This window comes from Rhipicephalus microplus, chromosome 1 (genome assembly GCF_043290135.1).
Source record: "Rhipicephalus microplus isolate Deutch F79 chromosome 1, USDA_Rmic, whole genome shotgun sequence".
NCBI lineage: Eukaryota > Metazoa > Arthropoda > Arachnida > Ixodida > Ixodidae > Rhipicephalus > Rhipicephalus microplus.
The window spans coordinates 202,129,158-202,157,061 of NC_134700.1; the positions used below are offsets into that span (position 1 = coordinate 202,129,158).

Consider the following 27,904-nt stretch of genomic DNA (forward strand, 5'->3'; position numbering starts at 1 on the left):
CTCATGGAGAGCACAACACAAGTGTCCCTTCACACACGTGGCAGGTGCACGTGGCACACGCGCGGAGACTCGGAAGCGACCACGCAGGAGAAATTCACGGCAGTCCCTCCTGTAGCACACAATCGGCCTTCCGCACATTCCAGAGGGGCCCGCCCGTAGCCACTGCCCCGCAGGCAAAGCGCACAGCCGAGACAAACAGAGCCGGTGCAGGTGACAACTCGCCTCCACACAGAATGTCCGAGATGACGGGAAGGCACGCTTGGGGGCATCCGGCCCAAGGACTTCGTTACTGCTTTGTAACAGCTTCCCCGGCGGCCGGCCGAGACCTCGACGTACGAAGGTCATCCACCTTTGTGGGGAGAGGTCGATGAAGACAATGCTGGTGTGCTGAAGCCGTGGACACCTCGATGCGGCTCTGCTGCAATCCTCTGGCACCCTGGTGATCTGCAGCCTCTTTGTGCAATGTGCCAAAGGGGCCCTCGATGCATACCTTAGCAATCGGAAGGCATACGCTTGATGGCTCCGCTGCTTGTTTAATCCAAGCGCACTCTCCAGTGAAATGTTCAGCTTCAACATACGAGGGATGGACCACGTCCATTGTCGCGGCCGAATCCCGCAGCACGCGACACTCTTTTCCATTTACTATCAGCTCTCTGATATATGGCTCCAGCAGTCGCATGTTTTCACCCTCGCTGTCGACTGAGAGGCAAACAACTTTTGAACTCTTGCAGACGGCCGCAATGTGACCTGGCTTGTGGCATTTACAGCACACAAGTGGTCGCCTCTTTTCAAACGCACTGTTTTGGTGCTTTTCCTTAACCGTGGACTTATTACTTACCTCCCGTTGCTTTTCGGGACCAGTGTTGCGCTCTCGATTCTCTTGGACTGAATGTCCCCTCCCCCCAGTTGCCTTTTTGATTTGGCCCTCCCACTGGGGAATTTCTCTTCTATCAAGCGCGCGGCGCGAAACAAAATCCTCCGCTAGCTCCGCGGCCCTCGACACAGTGGTTACCTCCTCCCTGTCTTGCACCCAGAGCCTAACGTCTTGGGGCAAACGACGGTAAAACTGCTCGAGTCCGAAACACTCCACGATTTTCTCTTTATGCTCGAACGCCTTAGCCTCTTTGAGCCACTCCCTCATATTAGACATTAACTTGTATGCGAAATCAGCATACGACTCGTCTTTCTGCTTTACGGCGCTCCGGAACTTCTGCCTGAATGCTTCTGCTGACAATCTATATTTCTTTAGCAGGCTCGACTTAACTTGGTCGTAATCATCTGCTTCCTCTTTTGTAAAGCGGGCAATTACCTCGGCAGCCTCACAGGGCAGTAGGGTAAGCAAGCAGTGCGGCCACATCGTTTTGGTAACACGCGCCTTCTCGCATGTGCGCTCGAAATTTACCAAGAACAGACCCATGTCCTCTCCGGAGCGGTAAGGTTGCATTAGGTCTTTCATCCTGAACAACTTCCGTTCTACTCCGCTAGACGCTTTGCTACCTTCACTACTACCTCGAGCCTTGAGCAGCTCGATTTCAAGGCGCTTCATCTCAAGATCTCTTTCTGCTGCTTCGCGTATGAGCCTCTCATTTCTCTTTTTCTCTTCAGCTTTACGCCTTTCATGTTCGTCTATCAGCTCGTCGTCGTCTGCGTTAAGGTTCTCAATAGCCTCGATAATCTCTGGCTTTCTCATTTGTTCACGAACATCCAAACCCAAACTTTTAGCTAACTCTAGCAAAAGCGGTTTTTTCAGTGCCTTCAGATTCATGGTTGCTACAAGTGCTGCTAACTTCACTGCTACTAGGACGCTACGTTCCCATGCACAGGTCAATGTAGAGTAGTTATCCAAATTTACCACCTTTCCTCCAAAACTCTAGGTAAAGCCTGGTAAAATCTCAGTGAAGAAAAGTCAAGCACTCACCGCACTCTGCAGCCATGATCTCAGCGGAGACGATTCCGATGCTGGCCCGAGCTTGTTGCAACTTGGCGTGAGCAGAATCCCATCGCTGCCATCCAGTTGTTACGAGCCGCGTCGGTGGCCGCAGCGGACCCAGTAGGTAGCATGGAGCTGGGTGGTGGTCGTCATTCCGCAGGCCACGGGGACGTTCAGAACCCTCGAGAGCTGAGGCAGAGGGACAGGCGTAAAGGAAAACTTAACAAGACGTTTATTTGCAACATGTTGGACAGTAACGTCCGAACGACGACTCTTCTCGCGACACTCTCCTGTTTTCTTCTCGCGGGCTGCTCCCGCTGCCTCGCCGTGCAGTTCCGAAGATATAGGCGGAATGTCTCTTCGGGGAACCCACCACTCATGGAGAGCACAACACAAGTGTCCCTTCACACACGTGGCAGGTGCACGTGGCACACGCGCGGGGACTCGGAAGCGACCACGCAGGAGAAATTCACGGCAGTCCCTCCTGTAGCACACAATCGGCCTTCCGCACATTCCAGAGGGGCCCGCCCGTAGCCACTGCCCCGCAGGCAAAGCGCACAGCCGAGACAAACAGAGCCGGTGCAGGTGACAACCCGCCCCCACACAGAATGTCCGAGATGACGGGAAGGCACGCTTGGGGGCATCCGGCCCAAGGACTTCGTTACTGCTTTGTAACACCGTGGACCGATCTCAGCACCCGAAGTTGCTTCGCCCCTTCTTCTCGACGGTTGTGGTGCCAGGCATGTTGAAGTAAAGAGGCGTCTGATCGACATTCCCGATTTACCCAAGCAGGTAGTCGTTGTTGTGCCGCAAGTTTAGGACGAACCTCTGAAAACTGTGAAGCTTTTCATTGTACTCTTCCGCAAAACTTTTCGCATATGCCAGTTCCCCGGAGGGAAAAGCTTTTCCTCTTCATGAAGTTAGTTAGCCAGCACCTGCTCGCTTTCAACTGGCTCCGCATTAGCCCTTTTTTTAAGGCTAACTGCATAGCCCGCACTTGGAGCAGTTCTGTCGTCACGGGCCGCTGTGCCGCTCGCTGCTCAAGCACATACTCGCCGAGCAGCTCTTTAATTTGCGGAAGCCGACCCTGCTGTGGTCCACTGAAGCCTTTGCGTGAAGCTTTGCTGTCGACAATCTTCTGCTTTGTTTCCGCCTGTCCTGCACGCACGTTTCGGGAACTCCGAACGACCGCGATGCGGCCCGATTTCCGTCCGTTTCTGCACACGCGATGACTTTTCTTTTAAAAGCGGCATCGTGGTGCACTCGAGTTTTTGAAGTTGGCCCTTCCACGTCGTAAATGCTAATGCACTACAAGATGACGAACTCTTTAGCACACGTACGAAGTGTCGCACATGGAAAACACATAGGCAGAAATGGCCGACGAGCCATACCGACGCACGTAGGCCATTTTGGAAACGCCGATGGCAATAGATTGACTGTATTAATTTTTTTTTTTCGTACTCGGTTCTAACGCGTATGCGATTTATAAACTCGCTTAACCGGAAAAAAGGTGCGCGTTAGATTCGAGTAATTACGGTATATATACATAATGCTATATTTCATACCACTGTTCAATATTAACTTGTCATGTATTTGCAATTTCAAAAAAAAATGCAAGATTAGACTAAAGAGGGCTTAGAACGTTTTATATTTAAACATATGTGTAGTGTGCCTGGTTAAACTGAAGGGCATTTCTCCACAAATATTTTTTAACATTTTTTTTTCATATGTGCTTTGCATGAACGAAGTTTTTCGCAGCCGAGTGCTGTGCGCCATTCTGACATCACCACTCGTCCTTCCTTTTGCCATTCAAGCGGCTTGAATTACCTGCTTCTGTGCCCATGTAGAACAATCTTTGCTGTGCTTCACACATCATTAGCTGAGCCTTTGTATTGGTGGTACCTTGAGGTCACTTGGTATGGACAGCCCTGTATTGCACCTGTTGTTTACATTGATAAAATGTGTTCAACTAAGTTTTAGATGCAAAGCAGCTCTATGACAAGCCTGTGTAACGTTGTCTTTACATTGATAAAATGTGTTCAACTAAGTTTTAGATGCAAAGCAGCTCTATGACAAGCCTGTGTAACGTTGTCTCTCTGTACAAACGCGCCGTGCGCCACAGGTGTTGGCGCAGTGCAAGTAGGTCACGCCGCTGCTGCACGTTGACGTCACGCCCCCTTCGCAGTGCACGCTGACATCACTCTCTCTTGCCTGCCGCCTTGTCCATTTGCCCGCAACACCTGCCGACACCGCCGCTCTCTACACCGCCGACTCCTCAGTTCACGCGCAATAAACCTGACGCACACGTAACCTATAAAACCTGTGCCAGCCATTGCTTCAAACGAATTTTACAGCGCTCACTGCAGCACCCGCATTAGCGTCATTTAACCCACGACGCCACCTGTGGACAGCGCTGCTGCTTCGCATCCCATCGGGTTCCCTTTGGTAAAATGGTGTTAATTTTTTATAATTACAATCCTCAAATTTTCTCTCAGTCTTGAGACACCAGCAGACAGTTTCTAGTTTTGCCACAAGTTTTTTCTAACCTGTTCCTTGTATGCTTGCTTCTGTTGAAATTTTGCATTCAGAGAATGGGTTAGCAGGAGACTGTATCCTCAGATATACCTGTATGATTTTGTAAAAGTGCAGTTTACCTTCACCATTCTAAGTTGACTGGAAACTGAATGCTACGCACTCACATTCTCTAGGTCATCATTGCAAGCCGCACGAGTTCAAGTGCAAGAGCCAAAGATGCATAGCGATCAGTTTATTCTGCAATGGCATTGACGACTGTGGTGATGGCACTGATGAAGAAGACTGCGGTAAGAACTCCAATGTTTCCCATACTATCTGCTTTTGTGCTGCCCTTCAAAACTGAGTTTCTTTAGTGGGGCGCTAAAGTGAAACACTTGAGTTGGTTCAGGTAGACTAGCTATTTATTCTCAGAGAACCCTCTTGTTATTAATTTTTCAATTATAGTTCTACTGTAAAGGACGAAGGGAAGGTATCATTTTTAGTTTTGCTCTGATTGCCCCAGCACCTCAGTGTTAGCGTCGATAGAATGTCAACACTGACATTGCGAAAGAACATTGATAAAATATCAACGTTTTTCATCGAATTCAACAGCATTCACTCAATGAAATTTTCTGGAACATGTCATGTGTGGTCTCTGGCGCCCTCAAATTGCAATGCAAATGATCTTTATTGATAAAAATTGTGTACATATAGCGAATACTGTTAAAGTTTACTGTGTCATGGTGAGTCCACCATGGTAAATCAGTGGTCATGGTGCTCAACTGCTCACCCAAAGGTCACCAGCTCACTTCCGGCTAAGGCAGTCGCATTTCAGTGGAGGCAAAATTGTGGAGATCCGTCTACTGTGCGATGTCAGTGCGTATTACACAACACCAGATGGTCCAAATTTCCCAAGCCCTCCACTATAGCATCCCTTATAATTATATTGTGATTGTGGAATGTAAAACCTCATTTATTATTATTATTTTGTTTAAGTCATGGTGAGCTGAGGAGGGAACTTTAGGGGCTGTGTCACTACCTGTACTTTCTTTTTTCATATTTTATATTTTATGGTGTTTCAGGCATTTTCTCACTATTAAAGCAGCACATTTGGTGCCATAGAAGGGTAATTTACCAGCACAAAAAAAAAAGAATGATTTATTTTTTTCTTTTTGTGTCCCTTTAATTACGATAGCATTACAATGCTCCAAAGATCTGTTTGGTAGTGTAGTGATGCTGCCACCACCGCGCACCCCCGCGGTCATAAAAACACTGAGACACCTCTACAGGCAAACCCAGACCATTTCTAACCAACCTTTTTCGTAAGAAAATATTCGACGCCTATCACAGCCTTTCTCCCCCCAGAATTCGCGCTTCCCAAAAGCTTGTTTATTCACGCTTTGTCTGGCCCGGCATTATGGCCAACATCAGGGATTGGGTTCGTGAGTGTGCATCGTGTCAGTGCAGCGAAGTTCAGTACCCCGTTCCTCCATCAAAGCCCTTCTTGCAACTTGACAAACGTTTCGCCGTTGTGCATATTGACATCATTGGCCCGTTACCCCCATGTCAAGGCTATCGCTACCTTCTGACATGTGTAGATCGTTTCACCCGCTGGTCCAAAGCAGTTCCTACGCCCGACATGTCTGCATCTACCGTCGCAGCGGCTTTTGTTTCTACCTGGATATCCCGATTTGGCCGTCCGACAACGGCTGTATCGGACTGGGTTTGCCAGTTCGAATCTTCCCTCTTTTTGGAGCCCCTGAAACTTCTTGGTATTTCACGCCTGCGCACACCGTCATACCATCTGCAAACAAACGGCCTCGTCGAGAGATTCCACCGGCATCTCAAAGCAGCACTTACAGCACACGGTTGCCCCGACAAGTGGGTTGACCGCCTCCCGCTCACGCTACTCCGAATTCGATCTTCTTTCAAGGAGGACCTTTCCTGCTCCACTTCTGAGCTTGTTTATGGCACATTGCTTCGCCTACCTGCCGATTTCTTCGAAGAATGTGGCAGTGCCACCCACTTAACAGTAACAGAGTACGTCGACCAGCTGCACGACGTCTTTCGACACATTCGTCCACAGCCTACACGCAGCCAGCCACGTGCAGCATACATCCCTCAGAACCTAAAAACAGCGACACACGTGTTCATGTGGTACGGCTCTGTGTGCGCCTCGCTTCAACCACACTACCTCGGCCCCTTTCGTGTGTTAGAGCACTGGCCTGCTAACTTCGTCGTTGACATCAATGGAACACGCGATACAATTGTGCTCGAGTGGCTCAAGCCAGCGTTCAGTGAAGCACTCGATCTTAATTGCCTCGCCGCGCCTCGCTCCGCTGGACACGAGGGCCCTTCCTCGCCAATATTCCTACCATCACCACCACTGCGCCATGTTCACTGGGATGACACTTCAACTGGGAATCGTTCGTCGCACCAGCTTCCTCTCTAAGGGAGAAGCAACGTGGCCGCCATTGCGCACCACCACGGTCATAAAAACCTGCGAAGCAGCATTCCAAGCAACATGCTGCTCTCCTCTCTGTTTCTCCTTCGTCTCTTTCACTCTTGCCACTCCGGTGCACTGCGTGCAGCTGCTCTTTTTTTCGACTCTCTGGTGGACAGAATAAAGTAGATGTTACTGAAAAGACGTGTTCGTTTCGTATAACCTGGCTCTACAGTAGCTTGCGCCTTCCTTTTTTTAGTGTATTTGCCAGAAAGTATTCGCTACCCATTGTAGAAGCTTAGCGAGTGAGGTGTCACGCTGTTAAGCTCGATGCATGTAGGTTCGATTCCTGGCTGCGGTGGCCGCATTTCAGTGATTGCCAAATGCAAGGACGCATTTGTACTTAGCTTTAAGCCCATGTATAAGGAGAGGAAGAGCAAAAAGGGTGTTTGAATTTGACCCAGAGTCACCCACTATCCACTGCAGTAACCTCTCAGTAAATGGAAATTTGCTTAATGGAACTGCTGCTTAAATGGAACAAGTGGTTCTGACTAGGCTAGTTTCGTGCTTCTATTCTACACTCCTGTTCATCTCTCAGTAAATGGAACCTATTTTCCTGGTCTCTTTAGGTTCAATTTAATGAGAGTGTACTGTATACCCAACCCCATAATTATATTGTGCTGGCATGTAAAGCTTCTCCAATTGGTGTATGTTCGCTGTAATATATGCTTTATGTCAGCATATTCTGGACATTCTGTATGAGCAAGGCTTCTTTTATTTTCAAATTCTGGGGAGAAAAAAAGTATGTATATATTTTGTACTGCTGCTTTTTTCTAGACACGGGACCCTGCCGATTTGGCACCTGTTCACAGACGTGCAACATCAAGAAGAATTCCACCCACAGCTGCAGCTGTGCTCACGGTTTCGTTAAAGATCACCGACGCAACAATTCCTGCGTGGCACAAGGTAAGTTCGCTATTGACTCTTTGCTCACCTCCCTGTCATTCCGTTTTTCTGCTTCTCCTTGGACTGCAGAACATATTGTTAGAAAAGAGATGCATAAAGCGTGAAGAGATGGTAGCCCTGATGGAGAGAAGCAAGAAGACTCGTTAGCTATGTCTAGTCCAGTGGCACTCGGCTGACTTGGTTGATTCATTCTACTTGGTTAAAATAGTCAAAGAAGGAAGGGAACTCTCAATTGAGATTTTCACTCAAAGTGTGGCATGCTGGCAGTGATGGTTAAATTTAGCCTTTTTGTTTGCACAGTTGTTTCGAACTTCAATAAAAGGAATGGCCGCGTGTCAGTTCACCACAAGCACTTTTCAACCTCTATTCAATATTGCGTTATTGTGCACCGCTTGAGGGACAAAGACTTAGGAACTACACGAGCATCAGCTGCATAAAATATTCAAGCTGTTCGGGCTGCATGAAATGAAGAATATATGATTAAACAAACGAGGTGCTGCACAAAGGAAACACAGACACATTTCACGTCCTTGTCCCCGTTTCCTTTCCTTTGAGCAGCATCTTGTTTAGTCACGTATGACCGACTCGCCCAGCAACGTGCATTATTGGAAAATATATGAACAGGAGAAACTAAGTGTACAGTTTGCAGTTACCAATGTTTGCGTATATTCTCTGACCATTTTCACACGATCTTAAATGCCACAAAAGAGCCACTTAAATGGTTATAAAATCTATTAAGACCTCGAATCACTTTTTATGCTGTCATCATTGTACAGGGGGACGCAAAAGTAATTGCGAAATGTAAAGAGCCTACCTTTTCACGTTGATGGGGCACCACAGATTTGCTTACAAACATAGTGGGGAGCCCGAGAATTTGGTTAGTGCATATCAAAAGACATAACATTAGTAAATTATTGGATGGCTTTAGCGTGCACAGAACAAAGACCAAAAAAAAGTATGCGAACGCTGTTTGTCTACTTCCTTTTTGTCTTTGTTCTGTGCGCGCTACAATACTTTCATGATGAATTCTTACCAGCTCGTCCAGTTTTTATTAGTATTGCCATTAAATGCCTGATAAGGAATCGCATTGGTGTTTTTTTTTCTCAGCTTCTTTGCACTTCAGAATGGTTTTGCATTTATCGTTGCTGGAACAACTCAACATTCAACAAGTTGCTTCGAGTCCAGGTTGGCATTATAGTATCTATGCTGAGCAGAAACTAACATGCTGATAACACTGCAAACAAGATTCAATAGAGTCTTCTTGTTTCAGCGTCGATATGCGCTGCGAGTTGTCTCAACTAACAGAAAGCACTTATCGGTTGTTCAGGAGACAAAGCCTTCCTACTGGTGGCAAGTGAAAATGAGCTCCGCCACGTAGACCCCTACAAGTCGTCGCACCAAGACGGTCAAGGCATGCTGGGCAACCTGGACCCTTCGAATCGGATCCACGCCGTTGACCTGTTCTACAATGACTCTCAGACGCTGGTGTTCTGGGCCAGCTTGCACATGGGTGCTATTTACCGCAGGCGCCTTTCACCACTGCCCCGAAGAAAAGATAATGTCCGACGCAAGCGACAAGCAGCTGGTGATGCAGCTGTACTGGTAAGCCTGTGTCTTTGCTGTCACGTATCTAGTAGTAGCAGCTCACCGTGTTCGATTGGGTTGCGATGCTAACTACAAGAGGGGGTTTGTGGAATGACTCGCCACAGTGTCTGCATTTTGATGGAAACGAAAAGCAAGAACACTCGAAAAAACCCAAGTGTTTCCGCAGAACTGATTTTAGTATTGTGTGCCCACATGTTTCGAGTTGTCGATCAATTCGCTTTCGCACTGCCGATTGCTGTATTCCCGGTTAGCTCATTTGGTAGAGTGACCATCCTGGAAAGCCCCTGATGCCAAGTTCGATCCCTTGACCAGGGTGAATTTTTCATCAACCATGGAGATTTCTTTTTGAGAAAACCACATGGATTTCCTTGTGGCTTCGTGCTACAAATGAGCAATTGTTAATATCCCTTTCTAAGCCTTTCCTCCACTTTGCGGTATTCCACAGAACCAATTTGTAGTAAGCTTAATTATTATCATTCCAGAACCCTCTACCATGTTGTGCTTCATAATCATATCTTGGTTTACACAACACTAGAGTAACACTTTGCATGATCGAACTTGTCTACAGATAAAGATGTCAGTGTGAGGGATCCGTGTCTTGCTTCAGTTGTATCCAGTGCAGATCGGAACAATGCCATCACAAGTGTGCTGCTGCCTGCCTACATTCACTATGCGGTCAAGTAGATAGAGATTCAATTGGCAAACATCACACTTCATTTTTTTATAGAAGGAACAAATTTTTCCTAGCCTATTACATGCATGCTCAGGTGCTCATGATGTAAAACTCTAATCGCTGTGGCCAGACAATGTGCTTGACGCACTGAATCAGCACAACTCTGCCACTGAAATTCCTGCCAGGATTGGAGTTTGAGACCTTGGGATATGTGAATCGGGCAGTTAGGCAGCGATTGTGCTTTATTATGAAATAAACATTGCTTGATGCCTCATGCATTTAATAAGCTGAAATGTTTGCTTGTCTTCCCCTGAGCCATTTCATGCAATGCCATCCTAATGATGCTTGTTTGTTCACTTATTACTTAGTTGGGCAACCTGACTGAGCCAAGAGGGCTGGCTGTGGATTGGGTCGGCCAGATGCTGTACTGGGTGGATGCAGGGGAACACAGCATCTCTGTTGCCTCCCTGGATGGCCGTCTGCGACGAACTCTCATCTCTGAGAACTTAGACCAGCCCAGTGACATTGCAGTGGATCCCCACTCTGGGTGCGCACACTGTCATGGTCTTGTATAAAGCACTATCTGTCTGGCTGCCTGATAGGTTATGCATAGTTTATGCAAAAATTTCCGAATTGGTAGACCTGCTTGTTTGATAAGTATGCGGTGTCTGTGATGCACAAGAGTATCTTACTGCTGCATGCTGGTGCACGTCCACATTGCTGCGTCGATAATTTTCCTAAGCACTCTATGCTTGGGTATGTGAATGAATGCTTGCTGTAGCATATGTATCTGTGCCCTCTCATACTGGCTTGCGCTCGCTCATTGTCTTATTTCAGTGCATGCATGTCTACGTTGATAAACCATTAAAGTTTGCACTATTTCTTTAGAATTATAATACATATATTTTAGAAGTGTGCAACAATAAACAAGAAGCAACCGTTTTCTTTATTTTCTACATTTTCCTGTTTGTGTTCCTATTTTTCAAAATGTATGTCATTCATTAAATTACATTTAATTTTGCAGGTACCTGTTCTGGACGGAGACAGGCTCCAAGCCTAGAATTGGCCGTGCAAACTTGGATGGCTCCAATCCCCGCACTTTGGTAGATGCACGTGTAATCTGGCCCACTGGCATTGCCGTGGACCACGCAGGAGGCCGTATATACTGGGCTGACCGCAAAGCATCCCTTGTGGAGACGACCAACCTCGACGGCAAATTGCGTCACATTGTTTACAACAGGACAGCTCATAATGGTGCACATGCACATGGTAACACGCCTTTTTTTTTCCTTAAAATTCTTTTCTTTGTTCTGTACTAAATGATAAAGTTGAGCTTGTTCATAGGGCTAACTACCGTACACCTCTCATTAACACCCAGTATTTTAGAGAAAGCTTTCGTGCAAGTAATGGGGCACTAGCTGTTGGTATAGCCCTTGCATAGGTGCAGTGAAATGCTATTACTTGGGAAATGCCATTACCTCATGTAATGGCGGCAGAATTTTTCCACCAATACACGGAGAGAGAGACAAAATTTTGTTTTTGAAAATATTCGTGGTGATACCCTTTATTGAACTGCAGCACTTGAACTTTATTGAAGCAAAAAGAAGAAAAGAAACAAACCTTTTTTTTTCCTCACTTCAAGGAGCATGTCGTGTTTGCATGTCGTGCAATGACAGAGAGGGACATTCTGTCACTTCATAAAGTGCCACCTCCACCCAATACTAGCTTTAAACGCTCTAACTGCCTTTGAAAAAAATCGTAGAACCCTTAAGCTTTGCCTTTAAGAGTTGAATGCGATAGCGATGTCTGCACACATGTGCACACGCACACAGTTGCCTTCCCACTCGCTAGCCTGCACTCTCGGTGGAGACGTAAACTGTGCTACAAGGAAAGCCAAAGTGTAAATGCCCCCGGGTTCCTATCTTTATTTGCATCTACGCTTAAATCTCGATATAACAATCCCCAATATAATGAATTATTGGTTATAACAAAGTAGCCGCGCCACGGTGGTCTAGCGGCTAAGGTACTCGGCTGCTGACCCGCAGGTCGCGGGTTCAAATTCCGGCTGTGGCGGCTGCATTTCCGATGGAGGCGGAAATGTTGTAGGCCTGTGTGCTCAGATTTGGGTGCACGTTAAAGAACCCCAGGCGGTCGAAATTTCCGGAGCCTTCCACTACGGCGTCTCTCATAATCATATGGTGGTTTTGGGACGTTAAACCCCACATATCAATCAATTATAACAAAGTATATCAAGAATAGTCTTGCAATTAATATAGTGCTAAGAATATACCTGTGTAACAAGTTTTTGGACATAAACCTTTTTTTGTGCAAGGTGTGACTTTGTTATAAAAAGGTTTAACTATACCTAAAGTTATTGCTGACAGCAAACACCGCTTTTTATCTCACAACCAATAACAGCACTGCCGACACCACTGGAATTTATGCGAAGCAATTGAGCTCTTTAACGCTACTGTGTGAATAGCGTAGTCGACACTCCCTGCCTTTCTTTGTTATTTACTGCAAAAATGAGTCTTCTGCCTCCAGGAACTTGCTGTGCTTGCCTCGGAAAGCACACATCTGTGCCTTTTTTGTTTGTTTTTTGCCTCATTGAAGCACTATTGTTGCATACACTTTTCGTTGATCTGGGAACTTCCTACCAGCCAGTTGAGTGTTTTGGAAAGAAAGCTTTAGAACGCTCGCACTGCAAAATGGGTAACACTGCTAATCTCCTCAAAAATTAAGGGTGCAGCTAATAGGCAGGTAATTTTTAAACATACTGTCGAACCTCTTTACAAGAGACACTGATACAAGAGACACCAGTGCGCCTAAGTGAAATACGGGTTGATAAGAAAATGTATACAATGTACCCTGCTAATAAGAGACATCTCATATAAAAGACTATAATTGCTGCCCGAAGCATGCCTCTTATAAGGAGTTCTACCATATTTTGGGGGGAGCTTTCTTAGCAATCAGGGTGCAGCTTTTACATGAGTGTGGCCATTGCACGAGTGCATTTAATAGAGAAACTGGCAGGGAAACTTGGCAGACTTCTGCTTAATGTTCACCTTTGCGTTTGGTAAGGACATGAAATTCACACTGGTCAGGCAGGGAAAGGCCACCAACTTTTTTTGCCATGTAACGCATTATTGCTGTATCTAGAATACTGCCTAGAGATTGGAATTGCTTTTTACTGTGCAGAGGAAAGCCCCTACCGGGTGGACGTCTTTGAGGACAGCCTCTACATCAGCACCTTCCCAAGCAACGCCATACTGCGTGTCAGCAAGTTTGGAGGAGGCAAAATTACTTACCTGATTCGAGGCCTGCATAGGGCCACTGACGTGGTAATTGTTCAGGAGCACAAGCAGGGTGCACCAAGTGAGTTCTCGGTCATTGAGATTTCGCTTTTTACCGTATGTCCGTGAGCCCTAGCCTGTTTCTACTGAACTGGTGGTGAAAGAAAAGGAGTGCCCTCATGTGGAAGATAGCAAAAATAATTTACAGAAAGCTCGAGACTAGCACCACCTGGCTTGACCCACATCAACACTTGTCTTCATTATTAATTCCTAGTTGCTTCTTGCTTGCCAGCGCTCACCTCTCCTTCTTATTTTGCTCCAGGAATGTTATAACCTGTGAGTGAAAGTAGCTATCGTGTCAGAGAGAATAGTGTCATCTGGCTTGTGATGGCTTGCAATGATGATTCATGATATTCGGAATGTGTCTTGTTGACATCACCATTCCTTTTTGTGTTCTTTATTTGTCTTGCACTGCCAGGCATCCAGCAGTCACTGCTGTGACACATGACTTCACGCACTGTTTATTTGGAAGTATGAACTAACTCTTATGTTTTTAAACGCATGGTATTTTCATATTGTGCCATCAAAACCAGTTTGAGCTTCCAGTGCTTATCAACTGCTAGTCATGATAAGCTAGCAACTGCTAGCTTATCAACTGCTAGCGTTGCTCACATTTACATACTCTGAAGCATGTTATAGTTTCAAAGACACACCATTGCTGAGCTTGTTGATGCAGATGCATAATTATTTTTTCAAACTGTGGCTCCGCAATCTACGAGCAACGAAAGAAGCAAGTGTGTATGGTCCTGTTGCTCGTTTCGTCCCTCGTACTATTTTGCTGCATGGCACTCTCAGTAAATAAGTTGTTCTATAGGTTCAAAAATGAATTTTTGAGCACAGATATTTACGCTGTTTCTCAATTGTCCACTCGCCAACCACCTCCAGACTAATGACGAGCTGTTACCAACAGACCAGTCGTGTTGCACAGTTTAACAATCCTCTGGCACTCTTTGGCCGAATCTCCCCATTGTACTTGGCATCCCACGTTATCACACATGACTCTTCAGAGTCATCACATATCATAATACATGCACATCATTACACATGACTTGTCACACATGGCTGCTGGTAGTGGCACCACAAAATTGTGCTGGCAACACACCACATTGACAGCTAGCTTGATGTCCTCATGAACTTTTTAGCCTTTGAGGTCACCGTTTAATCCTCCAAGGTCTAGAAACCATAGACGTTGAGTTAGTTGGTAGGTATGACTTCTGAATGCAAATGCAAGTGCTTCTTGACATATAGCCAGCTCATGTTGTAATAAGTCGAGATTCATCACAAGAAGTAATGTGTGCCCACTCGTTCGCTGCTTGTAGTGAACAACCCCTGCAGCAAGAACCCGTGTGGCTCAGGTGCCCTATGCGTGCTTCGCAACTCCAAGGACTTCAGTTGCCTCTGTCCAGATGGCATGGTGGAGACCAGGACTGTGGATCGCACAACCGCTTGCACCATTGTGGCCCCCACGCCTCCTTCACCTGATGGTGAGTTCACCAGGAGGGATTAGAGCAGCTAATGAGGTGCCAGAATTAGTCTCCACAAAAAATATTAGTAGGCATGGGCGAACACTAGGAATAATAAATTTGAAGTTTAAAACGATTCTATGGTAATAGTGATCTGGTTGAATAATTTAGAATAGTTTGAATAGTATATATCCTATATTGAAAATTTTAAAAGTGTGCTTTCTTTTTTTTCATGACCCAACTATCATGCACAATAACTTTAACTATTAGCGTGAGGTGTGAGAAAATGCCACTTTTTTAAGTGAAGTAGAAGGAAAATTGAATAGTGGGGGTAGTTGAAAAGTAATACAGCGCAAGTCATAAGTGGTAAAACACAGTTATGTTTTAAACTTTGAAAAGTAAATAATCAATGATGCAGGTAATAGGTACTTAACCTTGAAGTGTAGCTTCATGGCAGTGGGAATTTCCCTTGGACCTTCGATGGATGGTTCCACGGCATGGCACCTCAATATGTGGCGGAACAGTCTTGATGGGGGGGGGGGGGGGGTGTAGGTTGCAGTTTGAAGAGCACTCAGGGTCACGTGCATCAACGATTCAAAGCTGAATTTCTTGAACCTGTTCACTAGGCAGCCAGGACAAACCACGAAGCACACTTTATTAAGGACACAGTTTTCTTATGTAGAGAATGATACGGGATACGAGACCAGGCTACGTTCCTTTGTACTCGGCACAGAACCACACTAAGGACGTTCGGAACACGTTCCAGTCCATGTGGCTCATTTGCATTGTTTGTCGGGTTATGCCCCGTGTGACAGCATGTTATTGATACTAAGGACCAGACTCAGCATTGAAGTGTGCGAGACAGGCGAGCCTTGGTACAGTCATCAAATAGTATTTGACAACGCACAGCAAATGGAAGAAGAGACAAGCGTAGTATGGGTTTTGTATACAACACAACAGGCATTCAAAACGTTGGTCAGGTTGTTAAGTGGGTAAATTTAAATTCGGATTAGTGAAGTATTCGAAACGTGTGCTGCTTTCAAACAACCTGTTCTGTATGTTGCGAGTAACACCACCTCTCAACTGAGTAATGTGCTCTCCCGTCATTCTTTCACATACTGTGTTGCTTTGCCAGCAAAGTCACATTTAACTAGAGGCGTGTGAATATTTAAAATATCGAATATTTTTTTAAATATTGTTTGATATTTGATTTGATTCACACTGAAATTTCGCTATTCAAAATATTAGAATTTCCTAAAGACAAATACAGTCAACCCAAAATTAGCAGTAGCACCTTTAAGTTTTCGATATGCTTCACCCCGTTACATGCTCGTATTGCGGAAAAGCTGCTTTTCAAGCTTTGTTATTTTTTTAAATGTATTGACTCAAGAAAACGCTGGTTTCAACATGGATATGATAGATGTGGCAAAAAATGTGGGCCCAATTAATTCCGTTTTGGAACTGCAAAAGTTTGGGCAGCAAGTTTGAAGAAAAAACATGTGTTGGAAATTTACAGCATTCAAAATTTCAGAAGTTCTTGTATATTGACGTTTACAAGGCAGATTTGGAACTCTAAACTCGAACGAAGAACACCCTTGCCCGCCATGTCAGCAGAAGTCAAAAGAGGAAGAGAGGCTGATGAAATAGCATCTTTGCCTTTCATGTCTAAGGTGTTGTCAACACCACTTTGGTTGCACCAAATCTTTTACTACAAAAATACAATTCGCCCTCTGCATAGCCTCATTCTTGATGAAACAACTATAGAATGCAACTTGTCGGCAATCTAGTTGACACACTTTCATGTTTTCATCTCATAAGAATATGCTAAGAAATTCTCTTCAATGTTTTTCAGCAGTTCCGGTTCGAAGTATTGGAAAAACATATTGAAAGTTTTGAAAAATATTTAAAAATATTCTATTCGATTCGTATTAGAATATTAGAACTTGCTTTGCACCCAAAATTTGGCTATCCACTCAGCTCTATTTTTAACTATGAAACACAAGCAAATAAATTGCTGCCATGTGCTGCCAGGTTCACACAGCTAATGTGTTAACCATCTGTGCATTTCATGTTTTGTGACAGCCAAGTGTGAGCTGAACTGCCTCAGTGGAGGAACCTGTGTTCTCGGCAACAATCATCAGCCCTTCTGCAGGCAAGTTGTTCATTCCGCTTACCTTTATGGTATTGCTCCTGCTGTCTTTTTTCACTTGGTCATGCAAAGTTAAGCTTGCATCACCTCACATACTTAGTGATTGTTTCCAGCATACTTGCACAAGCAGAAATCAGTCTCATATTCCCCGAGAAAAACATCATAGTTGCCCTGGTAGCTGTTCATTCATCACTCATATTCCCAAATTCCGACTGAGAGTAAGAAGTGAAAATTTAAAAGCACTTTGCACGCATGTGTGTGTGTTCCAAGTGCAGATGTTTTTGTTTCAAATGTACTGTTGGTTTGCATTAAGTCGATTCTTACTGTGCCTGTACTTTTCATGCACCTCTCTTTGTTTTCAGCACCTCTTTTGGCCTTCTTTTCCTTTCATCTTGTCCTAGCATAGAGTGGCATGTGAGAGCAGTTTAGGACAAGCCCCTCTTATCTCTTCTTACTTTTTGATATCTCTTTTTTTGTACCCTGAAGGCAGAGGTATCTTGCACTGTTAGGGCTTAATAAAGTAAAGTAGTGTTAAGCACTTGATGCTCACTGGCCTTATTGACCAACTTTCTGAGGCCAGTAGGGTACTGTGCTAAGTACTATATCTGTTCAAGATTGCGAGTCTCCTCAATATATACTGGTACTATGCTTCCACGTATTGGTGTTCATCCAGAAGTTTCATTTCCCTAATGGGGGCCACTATTTGCTCTCTTCGATAGGTGTCCTGTTGGTTATACAGGAAAAAGATGTGAGCGGTATGTGTGTTCCCAGTACTGCAAAAACAAAGGCCTATGTAACGTCATCACAAGCCAGGAGATGTACTGCATGTAAGCAACTCTCCTCTCAACCATTCTTTTTCACCCTGTATTATTTTTCTCTTCTGCTATCACTGAACGCATGTTTTATCCTGGTAAATACAATAGGAAAATTAAATAAAAAATGGAAAACTTTTCTTTTTTTAAGAAATTGATTCTGTATGCCTTGTATTGATGTCAGAGATAGTGCAGCGATATACTAGTTGCTTTTGTTCTCACAATAGCTGTTGTAACCACATTTTTGTTTCTAGTTGTCCTCCACAGTGGACTGGCAAGAGATGTGAGACACCTCTCAACATATGCGAACTCTGCATGAGAGATGGATCATGTACCAATGGATTTGCAGATGTCAGATGCAAGCATTGTATCTTGAGGTGGGTTTCTGTGCGCCTGGCAATCCTTCTCTACCAAAACAGCTGCAAGCTATGTCTGATAAGATTTTTTTTTTTAAAGATGTATCTGTTTTTGCTTGTGGCAATTAGCTGTCTTTAGAATACATTCTTATTTTCAAAGCCCCTCTTTGTGTCTCCAAGAAACCTGGTCTTACAATATTTTACTTGCTGTATTGTAAGTTATAGTGAGTGCTTGCACTGCTTTTCTGTAACCATGTGTGTCAAACGTCTAATCTGGTTAAAAGCAAATGCCGAGTAAAAGCCACATGCACAATGAACATTCTCCTTGTGGTTGCCTTTTGACATTTGTGGTGTTCCCTTAGTGTGAAACTTTCGGTCTAGCATGAGAACAAGCATTCATAGCAGGTTACTTGTCCTAGTGTCAGTGGTGTTGCAAACACCAGAGTGCATACCTACCTGTGTTGATTACACACAGGGCACCTGGCAGTGATAGTTGTACAGCAAACCCTCTTGTATGCATATCATTTTCGCAGCATGACATAAAGCATTTGTTGCAAACGAGAGTTTCCACGCATGCAGATGCACCCAAGAGGACCCCTGTCGCTCTCAGGGAGAAGAAGATCACTGTGTGCATGGGGTGTGCCGTGTCAATGAGACCGGTGTACGCCAATGCATATGCGACAGCAGTTACACCGGTGAACGCTGCGACAGGCTCACACCACTGTGTGATTCGTACTGCAGAAATGGGGGTAAGTCGGTCATATATAACGTCATAGCCATTTGTAGCAGTAAGTATTTAGTAACACGGACTAATGTGGCACACTGGGGCAGCATCGGTGCTGTGCCATTTCACAATGTTCTCAATTGTAAGAAACGAACTTTATTGTCGCCGACTTGACTTTAATAGCAGTTGTTCATTGCTACTGCTTTGTAAGCACCATCTTGCTGCCTACATGTAGACTCAAACCTCAACATAACGAACACAGATACGTATAAAGAAATATTGGCAATAACGAAGTAAATTAGAAATAGTCTTGCAAATGATACAGTGTTACGAATAACTTTTATATTGAATTTTTGTATATAGCGAAGTTACTTTCTGGTAAGGTGCAACTGTTATAATGAGGTCTGAGTGTACTTGACACACTATTTCCATGATATGTATGAGTAAAATTGGTAAACCTTTAAGGTACTATTGATAATGTACTTCGATACGAAAACTTCAAATGCATGAGCTAGAAATACAAGGTTTTTCACTAACTTTTAGGATCATATTATAGTTGACTTAGTAGCCAGTAAGCTTGGTTTGTAGAAGGTGCGCAGTTCATAAACATTGCGCATAAACAGTGCACAGTTCATTCATAGTGCGCAGTTCATAAACTTAGAACTGAAGGTTACTGCTGTAGCAATAGAAGGATAAAGTTAGGCACAATACTTTTTCTGCTCTTTTGGGTAACACTTCCAATTGTTTTTTGTTTTTTTTGCTTATTCCAAGCATTAAATTATAGCATGTGGCATACCTCCAAGAAGTTTGCAAAATAAGGTAACCATAAAAAATATTACTGTGCATTGTCAGAAGAACATAAATAATGACATGTAACTATGCAACTGAATTTATTCCACTGCTTATGCCATCTTGGAAGCATCATGATATCAAATTTAGATGACAATAAATTTTAACGCTACAGTAGGTAAATCAGCACAGACTAGTCAAAAGTTTGCCTAATCATACAGTGGACTTGTCCTGTAACACACGGTAAGAATATTAGACAGCTTGTTCACGAAGCAGGCCCTTTTTTTATGGCATGGGGGAATATTCGACCACTTGGACATGAATTTAAATTTTTCGAGATTTGGAGGTATTTGAAATGAACAAATCGATGTAGCTTTAATCGTACATAGCCTCTCTGTAAAGATGGTTTCACTGCATTCTGAGGGCATTATGCTCTGAAACCTGTTGAGGGGAAATCTGCACTGCCGTGAAGTCATGCTTCGAAGTCGAATGTACAGAGGCATCCGTTCTTATAGTGAACACGGCTCAGCATTGCTGCATTCCGCGGAACCTTATTTCATCCAGCACGCCCGCACATTGAAGCAAAATGGTACAGGCACACGCAAGCACATGCTTCATTCTGTGCTACAGTTGAGCACGAGCGGCTCCAAAGAAGTGGCGGCCACTGCAGAGCGGCATGCCCCAGCGCTAGCAGGTGATGCGAAGTACCACCTGCGGTTCTATGTGCACATGCACTGCAAAGCTTCAGTGCAGGGCCACACCAGGTGCACTGGCACTTTGTAGAGCGCTACTGTTCACCCTGAGAGTGGACATCACTGTACATATTACAGCCGAATCTCGATAATTTGGACTCAGAGGGGCCCAAAAATTTGTTCGAATTGAAACAAGTTTCAATTAATGAAAGCTAAATAAACGAAGGGCTCTCCATGCAGTGGCGCATGTGCATTGAGCTAACACACGAAGTTTCAGAAGACTTACATTTATTCACAAATGACAGGACATCCATTATTAATTGAAGTAATCGGTGATGCGCGTCTGCACACGGTTACCTTGCAACGAGTCAATCAATTTTGCACGCAGCTTGCAAAGCATTCCTACTTTGGCTTCAGCATTCTCCTGGCAAGAGAAGTTGCGCGCGGAGATGTTCAGCGCTGACACTTTCTAAATACGACGACAACAACGACTGCCAGCAGAGCCTCTCCGCTAGCTACGCAGCCGCAGCATGGCCAGCACATGACGAGAAAGGAGGAGCGTCTCCATATGGAGAGAAGCAGATCGGCATTTGAGAAAAAACCAACACTCCACGGCAGTTTTTTTTTTTTTTTTTTTGCTCTCTTCGGGCACGTCGTTGAAAAGAGAAGGGTTACGTGGCAGGGACGGGAAAGGGGGAAGCGTGGCACCGAAGCGTGAGAGCCCCCCTCGCACCCTCCCTTCAAGGCGCAGAGCCGTGCTCCCGCAAGGGGCTAGGGCTGCAGAAGATAGTGCCTTTTCCATTTCCTTCAACCACTCATTCATTCAACCCAGCGACAGCTTTCTTTTTTTTTTCCTCTCTTTGTTCGTGCACGGCGTTGGAAGGATGAGGGTCTTTACGTGGCAGGGACGGAAAAGGGAGGAGCATGACACGGGCGGGTCGCAGATCGGCATTTGAGAGAGAGAAAACACCCCACCGCAACTTTTTCTTTCCTTTTCATTTCCATCGCGTGCAGCGTTGAGGTGTCGCAGGTGCCGCCGCGGGATTAGGCGGGGTGCTGAGAGCATTTTGAGAGCGCGATATGTTCGAATTAATCGTCGCAAGTGCTTGCACATTCGCATTACCAGGAGTTTTTCACCCATTGGAATACACATAGCTTTGACAGGACCTCATTGTGAGGTCGAATTAACTGGAGGTTCGAATTAAGCGTGTTCGAATTAATGAGATTCGGCTGTACTTTGACATAGATGAATTAATTTTATAAGTTTAGAAGTCTGTTATATGATCTTACATGCACTGTATAGGAAACTTTAGAACATGATGCATTTTACCACTTATAATTTTCATCCTACTGTCATTTAAATATTGCTACTACGTTAAATTGCTTAGAGTTCACTTTTAGCAAAAAAACAATTTACATTCGCAATGCCTATTTCTAATTACTAAATATATTATAAAAGTTAGTTGACAGGAATGTTCATTTTTCTTTATGATAGTAGTATATACTGTGCTGTTAGCGTGTACCACACACCGCTACGTCTTGCCACTCTTCCCAACCAGGCCGAGCTCCCCCTTCCCCACACACGCAACCCCCACCACTCCAGTCCCAATGATGATGATAACGCCGTCACATAGTGCCCTCTCTCGGGCAAGTCCCGATGATGATGATGACGCCGTCACGTAACGCCCTCTCTCGGCCGCCCTCACAGGTCTCCCCCCCTCAAAATGTGAAGCCACCACTACACATCGCCTGCAGCGTCATGGTAGAGTGTCAGCTGATCTGCATGTCTCACACCATGGCGACGACCCGTTTTGGGGTCCACTAGAACAAAGTCATTCTGTTCTGTCCCACACGTCTCACTGCCCGAAAGGGACCGGAACGCCGGGGTGCAAGCTTCGAGGAGAAGCCCTTGGTGGCATCGCTGAGGGAGTGGCTTTCGAGCAGAACAAGATCACCCTCCTGTATTGTCAGTGGCCGTCTGTGCTGGTCGTAGCGAGTCTTCTGGGCGCGCCACATGTGGTTTTGGTGTGACCTAGAGAAGTCAAGCACCTCCTGCAGACACTTGGAGACCTCAGTAGCAAATGCACGGTATGCTGTCGCAGGAGGCTCCGCGTCGTCTTTGGCCTCAGCCTGTGTCCATGGGGTTCTCAGCTCCCGGCCATAACAGAGGAAAGCAGGCGTGTAGCCCGTGACAACGCTTTCAGCCGTGCGCATGGCCAGGGCAATTTCAGGGATGTGCTGGTCCCAGTCTTTGTGGTTGGAACAATAAGCCCTAAGGCACTGCTTGATAATGCCAATGTGGCGCTCCACCATTTGCCCGGCAGGGCAATACGGAACAGTGTGTCGGTCTTGTATGCCCCAATGCTCAAGGAGGCACTTCCACAACCTGCTTACAAACGGCTTTCCATTATCACTTGAAATGGAGACAGGTGTGCCATGTCTGCAAAAAACCTGGATCATGCAGGCCACCACACTCTTGCTGTTTGCGGCCCGTAATGGGAAAAGTTCAATGAACTTGGTGAACTTGTCAATCACCACGAGAAGGTACTTGTGGCGTCGAGGCGTCATAGGCAAGGGCCCAATTATGTCCACGCTGAGCTGTTCCATGGGGGCAGTGGCCCATTGACTGTTCATCAGCCCTTCTGGCTTCTGCCGGTGGGCTTTGGTGCGCTGACAAACCTGGCAGCATCCCACATATTTGGATATGTCCGAGCGCATACCCAGCCACACGAAATTCTGAGAAATGCGTTTGAGGGTCTTAAAAAAACCGGAGTGGCCGCTAATCGGGTGGTCATGGGACAGTCGCAGGACCAAGTTGCAGAGTTGGTTTGGTAGCCAAGGTACTTTCCTGTTCCCTCGGTGCTGTACAAGCAACCCACTCTCTTCCATCTCGGTCGTCTCTGCCAGGTCTTTGATCAAAGGTTGATCACTGTCAGTGGGCGGAAGCTTCCCTCCCTTCATCACAGTTCGTAGTTTTGACAGTATGGGGTCCTGCTCTTGTTCCTGGGCGAGGAGCCCTGCATCATTCAAGACAGTAGTGTCGTCCGCTTCAGATGCTACAGCAGCTGCCTCAAAGCTGATTTGTGGGCTGGGCTCTGGAACAGCCATAGGGAACAGCGTCTCGTGTAGACTCGGGCTTGGAACTTCCTGGTGCTGAAGGGGAGCTCTGCTCAAGGCGTCGGCTGGCACATTTGCGAGACCCCGCCTGTGCTTGATCCTGCAGTTGAAACCTTGCAGCCGCAAAACCCAACGCTTTACACGTGGTGAGGCCTGGTCTGTGGTGAACATCCAGGACAGTGAGGAGTGATCACAGTGTATCTGAAACTCGGTGAACTCAAGGTATGGTCGGAACTTGTCCACTGCGCACACCACAGCCAGACACTCCCATTCTTGCACAGTATAGCGCTGCTCTGCCTCAGTGAGGACCCTGCTAATGAAGCTTATTGGACGCAGTTGAGCATCACTCTCGGCCTCATTCTCGGCCGCCTGCAGAAGCACCGCTGCAATGCCGACTCCACTGGCGTCTGTTTCCACCACGAATGGTCTGTTGAGGTCCGGCAAGTTTACAACAACATCGTCGGCTAGGGACTGCTTAAGGGGAGATGCGGGTCGAAAAGTCGCGTTTTTTGCGAAAATTTCCACTTTTGAGATATTGCTGCTAAAATCACTTTTGATCATTCAACTATCATTTCCCCAAAGGTCATAGCTGAATTCAAACGAGAAAGTGGTAAAAAGTCGATCTGCGCTAGTGAAGGTAGCTGCCGAAGTCGCGAATTCACGCATCCGACGGCTATTTTTGAAAATCCGCCACTCGGCAACACGATGACGTCCGCCATCGGGGTTTGTTCGGTGGTGTAGATCAAGGCTCCTTCTAGTGTACAGGCGTCCCCCTAGTTTCGTATTTTAGTGAGGAATTTCACAAAACAGTCGTTTCCAAGTCGGTTTGCAGCCAAGCTGCAGCCGCTTCGCGCATCTCTACCGGTCACATGGTACGCTACCGAGGCCGCCATTGGCTACATCTGATCGGCCTCGCTCGCTGAGCGCTTGCGACGATCGGCACTTGCCGTGCGTTTCTATGTTTTTCCGAGTTCACCATGGATAACTCGAAGAAGCGAGACTTCCGAGCACGAAAGTTTGCAAGCAAGAACAAGTACCAAGGGCGTCGACGTAAACCGAAGCGCAAAGCAGCGGTAGAAGAATGCGAGCCGCGGGCCACTAGGCCTAATCAAGGCAGCGGGGATACGGCGGCTTGCGGGAACTTTGACGAAATCGACGCCGCGATCAAGTTCATCAGCGCATCAGAAAAAAAGATTGAACAGTTCGAAAGCGAAAGAACGAAGAGTGTTTGTGGCTCTGTGAGCGGAGTATTTTGTGACATCGGCGCACTGACATCGATGGTAAGCCGTGCTGTTTGTCCAACATGCCACACCGCTGGACTCGTCGTTCGCGACACCGCAAGTAAACGTAAGGGCCTCTCTTCGTTCCTCGAGCTGCACTGTGATAACAGTGAGTGTCCTGAGTCAGTGATTTCTGCCGCGCATAGTTCGCGGCGTGTTCTGCCGGAAAGACAGCCCACCGATGCCGGTGATGACCGGAGCTACCGAAGCGGCAGCTCGCGCGACAGCTTCGCTCTCAATTTGAAGGTAGTTGTGGCTGCGCGTGCAATAGGCATTGGGCATGAACAGCTGTCGCGTTTTTGCGCTATTCTTGGACTGCCAATACCTATGCATCATAAGACTTTTATTGCAATCGGCAAAAAAGTTCATGCTGCAGCTACCAAAGCTGTGCAAGACAACCTGGCGAAAGCGCGGATGATAACTAAAGAGAAAGTGGATGGGGCTGATGTTGCTGTCATGTATGATGGCACATGGCAAAAAAGAGGGCACAAGAGCCACAATGGCATCGGCACTGCTGTGTCTGTGGACACTGGTTTGTGCCTAGATTTTGAAGTGCTATCGAATTACTGCCTTGCCTGTAGCCGGCACCAGGACTTGGGTGATGAGGAAGAAATATGGCAAGCATTCCACACACCTGTCTGCGAAAAAAATACAGAGTGCTCCTCTCATGCCATGGAGACTGAGGCAGCTTTGCGCATATGGGGCAGGACATCCTCATACACAACACCATTGCGCTTCACCAAGTTCCTCAGTGATGGGGACAGCAAAGCTTATACCGCTGTCGCTGAGGCCAAGGTATATGGTGAAGCTGTTGTGGACAAGGAGGAGTGCACAAACCATGTGGCCAAGCGTCTAGGCACTGCACTTCGGAAACTGCCAACAAGACTTCCACGAGGGGAAAAGCTGACAGATGGCACAATTCAGAAGCTGCAGAACTATTACCGTATTGCAATCACAAACAACAGAGGTGATATTCTGAAAATGCATCGTGCCATCTGGGCCTCATATTTCCATTCATCGTCGAGCAACACAGCAGGCAGCCACCGATACTGTCCAGAAGGGGCGACTTCCTGGTGCAAGCATAGGCGAGCTGAAGCGCTTGGGGAGGCCCCACCCGACCACACACCAATCTTGACCAAGGCTCAAGGATTGGCTGTGCTTCCCATTTACAAGCGGCTCACAGATGAAAAGTTGCTGGTGCGTTGTATCCAAGGGAAGACCCAAAACGCTGCAGAATCTTTGAACAGCAAAATCTGGTTGTTGTGTCCGAAGACTAAGTTTGCCTCCCGGACAACAGTGGAAACTGCAGCTGCTATGGCCGTGTTGTGGTTCAATAAAGGACATTCAAGCTTTGAACACGTGCTAGAGGAGCTTGGTGTAGTCCCACCAGATCAACTGATCACCCTGGGCCGATCCCGCGACCAGAGGAGAATCGAAAGAATGTCTGCGTGTGAAACAGCCGAGGCAAGGGCCCATCGGCGGAACGTGGCAAAGAAAGCGCGCCTTGATGACTCCCTTCTCAAGCGGCGAGAAGGATCCACATATGGAGCAGGACAATTTTAGGTGCTCTAGCTGTGTCCCTTCTATGATATCACCAAGTTTTGTGCAAATCGCACTGTGTAATCATGAGTAAACATATTTACAACTTTCAAATGCATTTTTCTCGATTTCCATTTTGAGGTAATTCTCTCATCTTGTGCACAATCTTTTTTAGGCATAAAATAGTCCTATCTTGATGAAATTTTGCACAGAGCTTAATCAGCCACTCTAGAATACAAGTATCTACTTTAGGTTGCATTATACATCACAGATTTTTTGTTACACAACTTGATACACTGATAGAGAGATGTAAAATATGCATTGAGTACTTTTAATTTTTTTTTTTTTAATGTAGCAAATAAATTTTCTGTTTGAGGTACTTTTCTGTATTGTACTGCTCAAGTGCAGCAAAATGAGCCATTTTGCAATTCTGTGTGAAAATTTTTAGTAAGCTTTATTATGTGCACAAAAAATACTATATTTTGATATCAAAGTTGTAGTAACTCCGGAACTACTATAGCTATCAAACAAATAATTGCAGTTATGAAATCAGCACTGCAAGCTTTACTAACACCTAAAATTTCAAGGAGCTGGGTTATGAAATAAAAAAAAACCTTTTTCGAGTAGCATCTCCCCTTAAGTGCTCTAAAGTATTCCTCTTGCTGCAGCTCCCACCGCCAACGTTGGTTTTTCTTAAGGAGTTCTGTGAGTGGATGTGCAGTGATAGAAAACTGAGGTATGAACCCTCTGTAATAGCCTGCTAGTCCCAGGAAGGCCGGCAGCTGTTTGAGTGTTGTTGGTTGAGGATAGTCCAGCACTGCTCGCACTTTTTCCTTGTCCGGCCTACACTGCCCGGGCGATATTTCATGGCCAAGGAACTTCAGGTATTGACAGCACACGTGCACCTTCTCTGGGTTAATGGTCAGCTGTGCCGAACCTATCCGCTTCAACACCTCCCGAACATGCTCAAGATGATCCTCTAGGGTCTCCGAATACACCAGGACATCATCGAGAAACACCATGGCAAACTGGTGATTAATTCCCTCCAGTAGTCGGTCCATCAGGGTCTGAAACGTGGCAGGACCTCCGGCAGCTCCAAAGGGCATTCTCATGAACTCGAAGGTTCCCCGATGGCAAATGAACGCTGTCTTTGGAATATCCTGCTCTTGAACAGGGATTTGAAAAAAACCCTGTGAAAGATCAAAACTTGAGAACCACCTGGCTCGTCCCAGCTGTGCCAGCAACCAATCAGTCCTCGGCATGGGGTAGACTGGCACCTTAGTGCGTGCATTCAGCTGGCGGTAATCCACGGCCATGTGGTAGCCAGCAGACTTCTTCTCAACCAGGGCTGGAGCACTGGCATGCTGACTTTGGCTAGGGCGGATGAGGTTCTGTGCCAGCAGGTCTTGAATGCAGTTGTCCATGATGGCCTGCTTCTTGGCATTCACTGGTCGCAGTTTGCATCGAACAGGTGGGTTGTCTCCCGTGTCTATGCGATG

At 46.0% G+C, this 27,904-nt stretch overlaps 2 protein-coding genes across 3 annotated transcripts in view; both read left to right on the forward strand.

The window, feature by feature from the left end:
- The window catches only part of LRP1 (LDL receptor protein 1), a 188,429-nt gene that overhangs the window by 138,833 nt on the left and 21,692 nt on the right, over nt 1–27,904 (forward strand). For both annotated transcript variants that reach the window (XM_075890495.1, XM_075890505.1), the window contains 11 exons: nt 4,639–4,752; nt 7,725–7,853; nt 9,181–9,455; nt 10,500–10,678; nt 11,156–11,400; nt 13,330–13,506; nt 14,804–14,968; nt 17,030–17,099; nt 17,816–17,923; nt 18,163–18,285; nt 18,844–19,013. In XM_075890495.1, coding sequence (XP_075746610.1) covers nt 4,639–4,752; nt 7,725–7,853; nt 9,181–9,455; nt 10,500–10,678; nt 11,156–11,400; nt 13,330–13,506; nt 14,804–14,968; nt 17,030–17,099; nt 17,816–17,923; nt 18,163–18,285; nt 18,844–19,013 — 1,755 coding nt within the window. The remainder of the gene's footprint in view (nt 1–4,638; nt 4,753–7,724; nt 7,854–9,180; nt 9,456–10,499; nt 10,679–11,155; nt 11,401–13,329; nt 13,507–14,803; nt 14,969–17,029; nt 17,100–17,815; nt 17,924–18,162; nt 18,286–18,843; nt 19,014–27,904) is intronic.
- On the forward strand, nt 24,432–26,567 carry LOC142804026 (uncharacterized). Its single transcript, XM_075890529.1, has one exon. The coding sequence runs from the start codon at nt 24,564–24,566 to the stop codon at nt 26,427–26,429; it is 1,866 nt and encodes a 621-aa protein (XP_075746644.1). The 5' UTR covers nt 24,432–24,563; the 3' UTR covers nt 26,430–26,567.